Source organism: Drosophila mauritiana, chromosome 3R (genome assembly GCF_004382145.1).
Source record: "Drosophila mauritiana strain mau12 chromosome 3R, ASM438214v1, whole genome shotgun sequence".
In the NCBI taxonomy this organism is placed as follows: Eukaryota; Metazoa; Arthropoda; class Insecta; order Diptera; family Drosophilidae; genus Drosophila; species Drosophila mauritiana.
The window spans coordinates 17,799,566-17,810,654 of NC_046670.1; the positions used below are offsets into that span (position 1 = coordinate 17,799,566).

The 11,089-nt window shown below is 48.0% G+C and overlaps 5 protein-coding genes across 10 annotated transcripts; 2 read left to right on the forward strand and 3 right to left on the reverse strand.

Annotated features, from left to right (window-relative positions):
* Positions 1-75: 75 nt before the first annotated feature.
* On the forward strand, positions 76-4,644 carry LOC117143390 (E3 ubiquitin-protein ligase Kcmf1). Of its 3 annotated transcripts, none has more exons than XM_033308073.1 (7): positions 76-184; positions 1,448-1,626; positions 1,681-2,105; positions 2,613-2,873; positions 2,971-3,246; positions 3,316-3,557; positions 3,668-4,644. In XM_033308073.1, exons 2-7 carry the CDS (start codon positions 1,611-1,613, stop codon positions 4,266-4,268), a joined length of 1,821 nt encoding a protein of 606 aa, XP_033163964.1. In that variant the 5' UTR covers positions 76-184; positions 1,448-1,610; the 3' UTR covers positions 4,269-4,644. The 3 variants fall into 3 exon arrangements, with proteins under 3 accessions (XP_033163964.1, XP_033163965.1, XP_033163966.1); XM_033308074.1 differs by lacking the exon at positions 76-184 and adding an exon at positions 716-805; XM_033308075.1 differs by lacking the exon at positions 76-184 and adding an exon at positions 941-1,095.
* Positions 4,645-4,735: 91 nt separating this feature from the next.
* LOC117143391 lies at positions 4,736-6,471 on the reverse strand. Of its 2 annotated transcripts, none has more exons than XM_033308076.1 (3): positions 6,291-6,471; positions 6,016-6,207; positions 4,736-5,957 (listed from the first exon to the last, which is right to left on the reverse strand). In XM_033308076.1, exons 1-3 carry the CDS (start codon positions 6,342-6,344, stop codon positions 4,929-4,931), a joined length of 1,275 nt encoding a protein of 424 aa, XP_033163967.1. In that variant the 5' UTR covers positions 6,345-6,471; the 3' UTR covers positions 4,736-4,928. The 2 variants fall into 2 exon arrangements, with proteins under 2 accessions (XP_033163967.1, XP_033163968.1); XM_033308077.1 differs by having other exon boundaries at positions 6,268-6,471.
* A 432-nt stretch (positions 6,472-6,903) lies between these two features.
* On the reverse strand, positions 6,904-8,478 carry LOC117143392 (E3 ubiquitin-protein ligase Iruka). The gene has a single exon (XM_033308078.1). The coding sequence runs from the start codon at positions 8,224-8,226 to the stop codon at positions 7,087-7,089; it is 1,140 nt and encodes a 379-aa protein (XP_033163969.1). The 5' UTR covers positions 8,227-8,478; the 3' UTR covers positions 6,904-7,086.
* Positions 8,479-8,719: 241 nt separating this feature from the next.
* LOC117143397 (proteasome subunit beta type-3) lies at positions 8,720-9,544 on the forward strand. The gene has a single exon (XM_033308086.1). The coding sequence runs from the start codon at positions 8,845-8,847 to the stop codon at positions 9,460-9,462; it is 618 nt and encodes a 205-aa protein (XP_033163977.1). The 5' UTR covers positions 8,720-8,844; the 3' UTR covers positions 9,463-9,544.
* LOC117143393 (UPF0160 protein C27H6.8) lies at positions 9,526-10,855 on the reverse strand. Of its 3 annotated transcripts, none has more exons than XM_033308081.1 (3): positions 10,778-10,855; positions 10,402-10,711; positions 9,526-10,344 (listed from the first exon to the last, which is right to left on the reverse strand). In XM_033308081.1, exons 1-3 carry the CDS (start codon positions 10,800-10,802, stop codon positions 9,603-9,605), a joined length of 1,077 nt encoding a protein of 358 aa, XP_033163972.1. In that variant the 5' UTR covers positions 10,803-10,855; the 3' UTR covers positions 9,526-9,602. The 3 variants fall into 3 exon arrangements, with proteins under 3 accessions (XP_033163972.1, XP_033163971.1, XP_033163970.1); XM_033308080.1 differs by having other exon boundaries at positions 10,402-10,714; positions 10,778-10,817; XM_033308079.1 differs by having other exon boundaries at positions 10,402-10,722; positions 10,778-10,794.
* Positions 10,856-11,089: the final 234 nt, after the last annotated feature.

Below are 11,089 nucleotides of genomic sequence, written 5' to 3' on the forward strand. Positions count from 1 at the left end.
TAAATTCCAACTTCTGCAGTTATCGACATTCGGTATTTTGCGCTCAAGCGGCAAACGGTCGCACTGCAGGTCAGGAAAAGCTTTTCACTCGATATAATATAACTTATTTTCGTTTCAATTGTTCATTTTCGAGGTCTAGTGTAATACAGTTATCGTAAAGTAACCAATGCCGCTCCAAAGTAAAGTACGTTGTCGTGTTATCCCAAAAATAAAACAAATCAATAACCCATCAAATCCTTAACGAAATCGGTGTGAAACAAAACGGTTAAACTGCAATACAGCAGCCCCCACAACAACAATAACACGTCGCGAGCGGAGCATCTTGTGCGAAATACCGCGGCGAACAAAAGAGATCAGATCCCAGGCGCAATTTGCAATTGCGTAGAACAGAATACACATATTGGTGTCTGCACATAGACACAGTACACCAGCGCAAAATGCTTGTGTATATGTCAAGATGGGTGCACGAAAATTGCGCGCCGATGAACAATGTGCCGAAAAACAAAAGCAAGATACAGACAACGCATTAGCATATAAATAGTGACAAAACTAAAACAGACCTACTGTTATTTCCCAGCTGCCCAAATCAGCCTGTCTGCCCAAAGTTCTTGCAAAAGCTCTTCTTACCGAAACGGGGACCGCGTCTATTTGTACGGCCGCCACTGTGCCATGACTGGCGGCGTTGCCAGATGTATGTGAGAAAAAGCGTAATTCACCAACTGAGTGCTCATGGCATGATTAACACGAAAAGTCTGCATATTTCCCCTTGTGTGTGAAGTGGATGCAAATGTTTATAAACAAAGCTGTAATAATAATAATAAGAAATAATAATGAGCATTTGCTAACGGAGGCCCTCAGTAAATACGGCAACACTCGCGCATATCTGCGCTTTGCTTTTCGGGAGCAGGGCCAGGAGAAGAGGGTTTCGGTGAGGGGGCAGAGGCGGGTGCACAAAAAGCCCACGACATCGTCAAGCTGAAAATTTTCGCGAAACCGAAAAAGTTAAAAATAAATGTTTACTGTGCAGCGGTACCGCTGCTGTGGGGAAAATCGCAATTAACCCCTCGACGCCCCGCTGACGTTCTAGTGCTAAGTGTAATTTTTCGATGGCTCCCGTTCGATTGTATTGAATAATTCGTTGCCTCATTGAAGAGGGTTGTGGCGGGGGCCGAGTGCAGGGAGCCCCTCTCTTTGTGTGTGCCTCTCTCCTCTTGGCTTTCGCAAGGCAAACGGAATGGCGAAAAGAAAGAACCGTAATCGTGGGGACCACAAAAGAAGAGAACTAAGAAAGAGCAGGGAAAACAAAAGAAGGAAATGCCATGTCCTTCTCCCTGCAATGTTTACCCTGCAATTTCAGTATCCTTTAATCCCACAACGCTTTACTTTTCCTGTCTAATGCGAGGCGTATAACTACTGATGAATAATTGCCGCCACTGATTTCTTGTAGATCCTCTCAATCTAAATTCTAAAACTGGAATCCTCCGAAGCCCCGCAAGGAACCCACATAAAACCAGTACATAGCTCGAAGTTAAAAGCAAGTCAATCTTAAGCGGGAGACGCTCTCCTGATCGCTTGGAAGTTGAAGCCAAGCCTACTGCCGCTGCCGTATAATGAGTCGACATGAAGGTGAGTCCATGAAGCATTCGGAATCCCTGATCGTAACCACTTATCCCATCCCAGGTGTCAGCTGCGATTCATGTCTCAAGAGCAACTTCAACGGACGGCGCTACAAGTGCTTGATCTGCTATGACTACGATCTGTGTGCCGATTGCTACGAGGATGGCGTCACCTCCACGCGCCATTTGGTCGAGCATCCCATGCAGTGCATCCTCACCCGCTCCGATATTGAGCTGTACTTTGGCGGCGAGATGCTAGCCTCCGACCAGCCGCAGAGCTTCACCTGTCCCTACTGCAAGAAGATGGGTTTCAGCGACGCCACCCTGCTGGAGCACGTCTCCGCCGAGCACACGGAGACCAGTCTGGAGGTGGTCTGCCCGGTCTGTGCCGGTCTGCCGGGCGGCGAGCCGAATCTAGTCACAGATGACTTTGCCGGTCACCTCACCCTGGAGCATCGCCAGGGACCGCGCGAGCTGATTTCCTTTCTGATATCCTTTTTCAAACAGACGCATCATACATTAATTGCGCGCAATGCCCAACTGCATCCACACAAAAGGCTTGTTCATGGTATTTTCAAAAATCGCTCGTGGCTGTAAAATCAGAAAACTACTTTGAAAATGCATTTTAAAACTGTTTTTGCAAAAAGCTGACTTCCGTGCGTGAATTATGCTCAAAAATGAAAATGCAGAGCATTCGCAGAGTATTAGTCATATTATTAGATCATTTGCGCAAGTGTAGTTTATTTTGTCTGGTGTTGCGAATAACAAGCAGTTGAATTCGGTTTAGTTTGGTTTACACATGAAATACCGTTTATTTATTTAGACTGTCGCAATAAACAGTCGTAAATTTTATTGACTAGCCTGAAACGAGCAATTTTCGTGTGATGAAAAGCCTTGAAAAATTTGCAATGCAGCTAAAGTCATTTTTGTATCAATATTTCCGCTAGTTATAAGTATAAATCCAATCACTTGGTTGCCTTAACCTGTAGACAATACGACGAACCCTCGGCCATCCGTCATGGCGGTGGAGTGCGTCGCATCCCAGGACGCACCCTCGGTGGACCACGGACGCGTCGGTCCAACATGCACTTCAGTTCGTCTAGCGGTCTATCAGCCTTGTCGCCTTCGGGACGGGAATCGGTGGATCCCATTGCGGAACTGTTGTCGCAGCTTTCCGGCGTGCGGAGGGGCGGACCGCCCACATCTCAGCTGCAGCAGCTACAGATGCAGATGCAGTTGGATCGCCAGCAGGTGACGGTAAGGGAGAGGGTCCTCCACCCCATATCTATTATATTTGTGTGTATAAGGAAACTGCGACTTTTGTTGTCTTGGTTTTGCGCTTGCATTATTTTAGGCATCGCGCCAAATCGATCGGCTGCCAAGGCGTGCGCATCCCATAGTCTCAACATCGAACTCGAATGCCGCCATGGCCGAGGTGATCAGCGGCGGAGCGAGCGGCAGTGGAGGCAGTGGCGCAGTTGGAAGCGGCAGTGGCGGCGGCAGCGGGGCCACAGCTCCGCCCAACCTGCGCACCACCGAGTGGCCGGTGACAGCCAGCTTCTCGACATCGGCCAGCAATCATTCGCAGACTCAGTCGAGTCTGGCCGCCAACAGCCTCAATGCCAGAGAAGTAGTTCATCCCGTTGGCCAGCATATCTTGAGTCAAATGTCCACTAATCCCCCATGTCTTGTTCTGCAGGCGATTGGAACGAGCAGCAGTGCAGCCAGCAATGTCCTGGGCATCAGCGTGGGCGTCGGCGGAACGGCCAACGGCAACGGTGGAGCAGGTTCATCCGGTGTGGCAGCTGGAGCCGGCGGAGCTGGACAGGCAGGGGGTCAGGGTGGTGCGGCAGCTGGCGAGTCACTCTTGTTGGCCCAATTCATGCAGCCCACCTTTACCGAGGCCGAGTGGGCGATCGTGGAGAGTATGCGAGCAGATCGGTGAGTGTTTCCACATGGCTAAATAACAGCCTATAGATATAGAGATGAGTTATTTTCCTGGCGCCACAATGTAAACCATTGACCATTAACCTTTATGTATTTACTTTTAGCTCCATGTTTGTGCAGTCGCTGATGCTATCGATGCTCTGCACTGAGGCACTGGATTTGAATGCCTCCGACGAGAGCCTGGCCAAGAGTGATAATGTAAATAAGGGGCAACAGCAGCAGCAAGAGGAGGCCGAGGCACAAGCGGAAACGCTGTTGAACAACAATGCCGATGTGGAGCAGCAGCAGCAGCAGCAACAGCCACAGCCGGCGATGGTGCGACAGGTGAATCAAATGCAACAAACCTCGCCAGAGGACTTTGTGTGCGACGAGTATCGCTATAAAAACAAAAAGGCCAACACAACACAAACGAGCGGTACAGGAGGCGGAGGAATCGGCGGCGTGGGCGGCGGTTTGGGGGGAGCAGGCGCAACTGCAGCCCCAGGTGGTGGTGCTGGTGGAGCTGGCACTAAGCCAACAGCTGATAGAGGCATCGAGAGGCGCAGCGGACGTCCGCCGCCAGGAGAGATGGCCACGGGCTCGCAGCAGCCACAACAGCAGCAGCAGTCCACGGCTAATCCGGCAGCGTCTCAGCAAAAATACAAACAGAACGCTAGTGCAGCGACGGCGGCGGGAAACACAAATCAAATTCCCGACACTAGGTAGTGCCTCTGATGATGATCACAACAAATTGCATCAACAACAACAGTTACAGCAACCACACCCAATGTAGCTGCAGCAGCCACAAGAAATCTGTCACCACCACGAAACACCGCAACAGCAAGGGGAGCAGAAAGCGAAACAACAACAGATGGAACTAAAACCAACACAGCCGTTAAAGTAACAACCGGAGTGGGGGATAGCTGCTGCTCTGGAGGAATCCGAATCGTCGCCGCAGCAATTTCGTCGAAAGGAAAACTATATTATGTATCGTTTATTAAATATATTAAAATTTATATAATTATAAAAAGATGAGGAAGATGTGCAGCAAGAAAAATTATTGTAATCATTGAATTAATTATAATTTAAAGAAACCACAAAACGTAGACTGTGCTTTGGCTTTATTCGACACACAACTTTTAGCGTATGGAAATGGAAGCATTCATGTATGTATATAACTTACATTTTACAGAGTTTTATTTTTGAGTATTAAACTAAAGAACATAGTCCATTATGCCTTCACTAAATTCGATGTAGGTTCAATTGAAAATCGTTTTCTCATTGCTTAGAATCGTTCGTAAATACTAGTATTATCCTGAGGGTCATAGTTTCTCGCATCCTTATATCTATGCTGATATTTTAAAACTGAAAATCGGTAAATTGTCCTTAAACTTCAAATGTTGTGACCTCCACGGGTGGCAGATTGTCCAGATCATATGCGCTCTGGATTCCTCTAGGTCTAAGGCAGAACAATTGCTCAACAGCCTGCTTGATCTCCAGCTCGGAGCAATATGGATTGACCATGACAATGGAGTGCGCCAGCATCTTGGCTAGCTTCTTGAACAGAAATCGATTGGCGATAAGGCCCTCCTCCAGGGGAGACATCAAATGCCGTACAATCCATGGGCGAATACGAAGCAAGCAGCTGGCCAGCAGAACTTCGTCCACTAAATCAATTGACGGGCTGGATAGCTGGTTGGCGAACTCATCATCGCTGTCTTCGCCAAAAATCAGGTGAAACTTATATCTCAAGCGGTCCTCGCACCGCCAATCCGCTTCCAGTAAGCGAACCAAACAGGCATTGAGCCGTCTCCTCTGGGCGTAGAGTTCGCAAGGCCAGCGACTCTGGCGAAGATCCACCTCGCTGTGATGCCCAGTTGGTGGTGTGGCGGTTGGGGATGTCGGTGGATGTTCATTTTTTTCTGGTAGTTCCGCATTCGCTATTTCCTTTAGTATGGCCGAGATCTGCGGATCGTCAGTAACAGCAGTTGGTTCGATGCCGAATATATGATTAAGATCAGTGGGCTCTTCTCCAAACAACATGGCCAGCTCCTGGGCCACAGCATCTTCGGTTTCGGAGTAGAGAGATTCATCATTGGCAAGGCGCCTATTCTCTGGGGTCATGATCTTACTACGACAATGTGGGCAATGCGTTTCGTTCTGAACTTCCGACCGCTCGAGACTCGCCTGAAACATATCGATTTTTCTACGCAGCTCATAGCTATCGTCATCGTACTCCTCCGTAGGAGTTATGTGGCCATTCTGGGCTTCTATGACGGTTGTTTGTGTGGCCTTATCCACCAGACGGTGGTCTGATTTTATGGGTAGAGCATCCTCTCCAGCTGCTTGCTGCATTTGTTCAAATAGAATGTTGGCCAAACGGCACTCCTGGGTGTTCCTACGTACCGCAGCTATCTGTAGGTATACAATTTATATAAACATGGCTTAATATATGTATCTGAAAACCTTGTACCGTTTTGACCATGGCTCTTTGATAGATCTGTGCCGCCATGGAAGCCTTCTTCGCCTTGTTATCCAGTTGCTCCAAGCTCGCGGGAATGCACGCCCAGGCTGTGGGCTTGTGGCGATTACGGGATTGGTTGGCCCAGGCACAGACATTCTCCTGCAACTGGCGCTCCAAATAGAGCACATATTGGTGCGCAACCTACGCATAATAAACAAAAAAGTTAGAAAATAAACAAAAGTCTTCCACAACAAAAATTACATAGTTGGCTCGCTAGGACATACCACGTCTGTGAGGACCACAAAATCGTTAGTTGCCATATTGGGTGTCATATTCATCGTTGGTCACGGCGTTATATTCTCCACTTCAATTGACTTTACGCATTTTGGCGGAGTTCTTAAACGGTTAAGTCAGATTTTCAGTCAAATGGGAATTTAAACAATTCGACGGAGCTGCCACCTTGTGAGGAACATATGTTTCCCGAAATAGTATGACCAGACCGCGTGAGCCAATAAGCTTCCTTTAGAACTTTTCGAAGTTACCAACCAGGATCACACAAGAACAGTAAAAAAAAATAAACAATAAAAAATGCTTGGTAAGGTTTTTAAAATGTTTCTATTTAAAAAACAAAAACACCATTTTCTTGTTGACTAATAAAGTTTAAGAATAATATCAAGTTTGAAGTCTAGACTACAATCGATGTTTATTTCTTTATGTTTATTTCACAGACAACCGTATCGAGCTGCATGTTATTGAAATAATAGTAAAGTAAAGGAATTTCTTGAGGCAAGCACAGAGTTTGTGCCTATTTACATTATGTAAATATAAGCGACAAGCATATACAATACAAGTTCCATTACAAAGAAAAATAAGCAACTATGATTCGATAAACAGTAGTTGATTTTTGCAGAGCCAACGGAATCGTATGTCCCGTTTTGTTTATTACAAATAGTAATTTTGAACAACAACAAAATTAAGCGTGAGGAGAAACTATTATAAATATATTTGCGGCCAATATTTGGCTTAATTTTGAATATCAATCGATCATCGCTCCACTTCGATTTAGCTTCGTCCTACCAGCTAGTCCAGAAACATGTTGTCGTCGTCAAAGGTAAAGATGTTGTTGCGTGCTGCCTGGGCGGGATTAGCATCCGGACGTGTTCGGCCACCTTCCGCCGCTGCCTGGCTGGAATTAGCCGGCGAGGGATTCTCCGTTCCTGTGGCGGTGCTGGCCGATCTCCTGGCGGAATTACTGCCATCGGCCGCCATCTCTGGGCCAAAGGCATCGAGCATGACAAATTCGTCGTCCGCATCGTTGCCATCGTCTGCCAGTGACTTGCGGCAGATGGGGCAGGTGCTGTGCAGGTTTAGCCATGGCACGATGCAGTTCTCGTGGTACAGGTGCGAGCAGGGCAGCTTGCGTACCGTCTCGTCAATCTTGAAGTCGTCCCAGCATATAGAGCACTGGATCTTGCGGTTTACCTCCTCGGCACTGATCTGCACATTGGGTATCTCGTTTATGCGCTGCGCCGACAACGGCGGCGGTCCTGAAGTTTCCATTTGGTTGAGCATTTGGGTGACAATGGTGTCTAGTCCCTCGCGGCCCCACGCATAATCTCCCGGGTTGCCCATGAAGAACATGTGCGAGTTACCGCCTCCGCCTACACCTCCTCCACCGGGTCCAGTTACTATTTCGGCCGTGGCGCCGGCCAGTGGCAGGCTCTGCAGAAAATCAAAGAGAACATTGTCCAGTCGGTCCAAATTGGCCGGACGCACTCGTCCGCCGGCGGTCAGGCCGCGGGCAGAGTCACTACCCGAGGGGCCGGCAAAGCCGCCTAGATGCAGGACATTGCTGTGCCGTCTGTTTGGCTCGATGGTAATCTCCAAATTGGGCACATTCCGCATGTTTAGCAGCGACACAATATCGTTACGCAGCGACTCAACATTCACCTGAGATCCGCTCGAGGAGCTGCCTCTGCTCAGGGTGTCGTGTGAGCCAGAAGAGCCACTGCCGCTGCTTCCGGATCTGACACTGCCGGATGCTCCAGCCGACGAAGAATCCACCTCTGGCGCATTTGCCGGCAGCTCCTCCACGAAACCGTTGGCGCACAGCGGGCAGGTGAAGTCCGAGTTGGGAATGTTGATCTCTACGTTGCACATGTGGCAGAAGAATCGCTTGGCCTCCGCGGGGCGGTCCTCCACAACCATTGCTTCTGCCATCCTGCGGGAGGTTCTTTATTTCCTGGGCAACGGCTCCGCTGACGATTGTGCAAGATTTTCGCCTTCCGATGATGTTGGATGCTTGCGGCCGTTGGCGTTGATGTGACAAGAGGAGGACAAGGTACACGCACCTAGCTTTACCCGGTCATTGGGTTTAGTCGGAATTGGGAATTAAAGGGATAGAATTTAATTTTTCTATAAATAAGGGCCCCTTACAAAGTGGCCTTTGCCGCAGAGGAAAATAAATCCCAACTGATTGGCGCGATTTGGTCACACTGAAAGCTAATACTGACATAGTTACATTTTATACTTCAAAATAATCTAAATGATAAGAAAAATTATTTTTAACACTCGCGGAGATATTTTTGCATTTTAAACATTTTATAACTTTTACTTGTGCTTAAAAATACTAATACTTAAAAATACTTACTCGGTTTGAAATCTCTTTAGTAGGCGTTGCCACTCCTATACAGCCAGTCAGTATTAGCCCATCTTACACTCGCAGTCTGGCAACGCAGAGCAGAAACAAAAAGTCATCTTCCCTGGCGGCGTTTAGCATTTTGCAAAATTTCCATTTTTCTGCTGATTAAATTGAACTAAGCGAAAAGCAACGACATCATGTCGATTCTAGCCTACAACGGAGGATGTGTAGTGGCCATGCGCGGCAAGGACTGCGTGGCGATTGCCACGGATCACCGATTCGGCATTCAGGCTCAGACGATCTCCACGGACTTCAAGAAGGTGTTCCACATCGGCCCCCGGATGTTCCTCGGGCTCACCGGCCTGCAGACGGACATCCTTACTGTTCGCGATCGCCTGATGTTCCGCAAGAATCTGTACGAGACACGCGAAAACCGCGAAATGTGTCCCAAGCCCTTCTCGGCCATGATGTCCAGCTTCCTTTACGAGCACCGCTTCGGCCCGTACTTCATTGAGCCGGTCGTTGCTGGCCTGGATCCCAAGACCATGGAGCCTTTTATCTGCAACATGGACCTGATCGGCTGCCCCAACGCACCCGACGACTTCGTGGTGGCCGGCACCTGTGCGGAGCAATTGTATGGCATGTGCGAAACCCTGTGGAAACCCGATCTGGAGCCGGACCAGCTGTTTGAGGTCATCGCCCAGTCCATTGTGAACGCCTTCGATCGCGACGCCATGAGCGGTTGGGGCGCCACCGTCTACATAATCGAGAAGGACAAGATCACGGAGCGCACACTGAAGACCCGCATGGACTAGATGTTAGGAGTTCCCTTGGTGATTTTGTATACAACATTAACCGAAATACACATACAAATAAAATTTGTTTAGGTACAACATATGCGTATTTCTTTCCCATATTGTTTTTCAATTGTAACTTTACTATAAGTCGTATTATATTATTGCTCTTCTGTCCACTCGATGGACTTCTTGGCCAACAACATGGCAGCCTCCTCGGTCTTTGCCCCGCCAATAAATCCGTTGTGATGGATAAATACGAGATCTTTGATGCTCGCCTTTTCGCATAGTTCATCGTCTCTCAGTCCGCGCCAGGGAGTAGGCAGAAATTTGCGGCCCAGAAAGCTGCTAGGCGTCACTGGAACTCCGGCCACTCGCCAACTGGTGCCGTCGTTGAAGACAACCAGCTTGGGCACACCCTCCACCTTGTACTCCTTTTCAAGATCGAACAGATGAGACTTCCAGGGGCAGAAATTCTTCAACACAAGAATCTCGCCGGTGGGATGGACGCTCTTGGCATTTTCTAGAGCCTCTCGTACGTGATCCCGGGCTGCTATCCAGGAACATGATACCTCCACAACATTGTCCACAAACTCACGACCGGCAGTATCCATCGCCTGTCTGAATCGGTCTTCGATGTCTACGTCAGTTTCCTGCCAGGACGGATTCAGTTTGCCAATGCGGGCGGATAGATGAGTGGAGATTTTGTATATAGGCTCAACGCCCTCGAACATGGGCACTCCATTATCAATTGCGTCCAGTTCGTTGATAAAATTCCTATAGATCTGAATAAAGGCCAGTTGCAGGTTCTCCGGTGAGAGTTGAATTCCCTTTTCGCGCTGCAGGATGCTCTGTATAACACGCTCGCCATAGTGGCAGTAGATTAGTCCAGCACTGCTTAGCCTGGAGGGGATTACGTTGGATTACATGGGTTCATTTACGCTAACACCACGAATTCACCTGATAACGTTGAAGTCCTCGCTTACTTCTGGTCGAACGGAACTAAAAGTCTCCTTGAAGGTTTGTTGGTGGTGATCGTACAATTTCTTGGCATGATCATAAACGCCGCCCACGTCCAAAATTATGTCGCACTTCTCCTCCAAAGCTTTGTTGTCCCGGCTGCGGAAAATCTCTGCGTTTTTATACTCATCCAATTGCTTGAGCATAAAACATGCGACCACCTCGTCGCAGTGAAAAGTGCCGTTGTGGGTGCCGATCCAAATGGGAGAGCGTTTTGGTGGGGTACCTCCAGTCATCATAGATAGTTTTCCTGCTTCAAAACTATCAGTTAAGCTCAGATATTTCAATTAATTTCGCATTGTAACCAAAAACTTACGAAAACGCGGTAACAATCGGAACATTAGCGGCGGTCTTTTCTTTCATTGAATATCGATATCACAAGTTCTTATCACTTGATATGGCAACACTTGTTCGGCTTAAATATATAAAACTGCAGCGTGGCAGCACTGGTAACGGTTTTTTAAGCCGCGAACAATTAATAACATTTTAATTAAATACGTTTTATAGGCAAGTTTGATTTTAATTTTATGTGTCAAATATATGAAAATTCAGTGAAATCTGTACCAAGCACTGCCAGCTTATCAAAGAACTTCGCCCCACACCAACCGCTTGCATGGGCGTTTGTGCT

What these genes read in the sequence shown, in the direction of transcription:
- LOC117143390 (XM_033308073.1), top strand. An exon ending in TGGATCGCCAGCAGGTGACG is followed by an intron (nt 2,874 to 2,970) that starts GTAAGGGAGAGG and finishes GCATTATTTTAG; the next exon opens with GCATCGCGCCAAATCGATCG. An exon ending in ACAGCCTCAATGCCAGAGAA is followed by an intron (nt 3,247 to 3,315) that starts GTAGTTCATCCC and finishes CTTGTTCTGCAG; the next exon opens with GCGATTGGAACGAGCAGCAG.
- LOC117143391 (XM_033308076.1), bottom strand. Translation starts at nt 6,344, where the DNA reads ATGAATATGACACCCAATATGGCAACTAACGATTTTGTGGTCCTCACA. An exon ending in TTGTGGTCCTCACAGACGTG is followed by an intron (nt 6,208 to 6,290) that starts GTATGTCCTAGC and finishes TATTATGCGTAG; the next exon opens with GTTGCGCACCAATATGTGCT. An exon ending in AAAGAGCCATGGTCAAAACG is followed by an intron (nt 5,958 to 6,015) that starts GTACAAGGTTTT and finishes GTATACCTACAG; the next exon opens with ATAGCTGCGGTACGTAGGAA.
- LOC117143392 (XM_033308078.1), bottom strand. Translation starts at nt 8,226, where the DNA reads ATGGCAGAAGCAATGGTTGTGGAGGACCGCCCCGCGGAGGCCAAGCGA.
- LOC117143397 (XM_033308086.1), top strand. Translation starts at nt 8,845, where the DNA reads ATGTCGATTCTAGCCTACAACGGAGGATGTGTAGTGGCCATGCGCGGC.
- LOC117143393 (XM_033308080.1), bottom strand. Translation starts at nt 10,802, where the DNA reads ATGTTCCGATTGTTACCGCGTTTTC. An exon ending in CCGATTGTTACCGCGTTTTC is followed by an intron (nt 10,715 to 10,777) that starts GTAAGTTTTTGG and finishes ATAGTTTTGAAG; the next exon opens with CAGGAAAACTATCTATGATG. An exon ending in GAGGACTTCAACGTTATCAG is followed by an intron (nt 10,345 to 10,401) that starts GTGAATTCGTGG and finishes AATCCCCTCCAG; the next exon opens with GCTAAGCAGTGCTGGACTAA.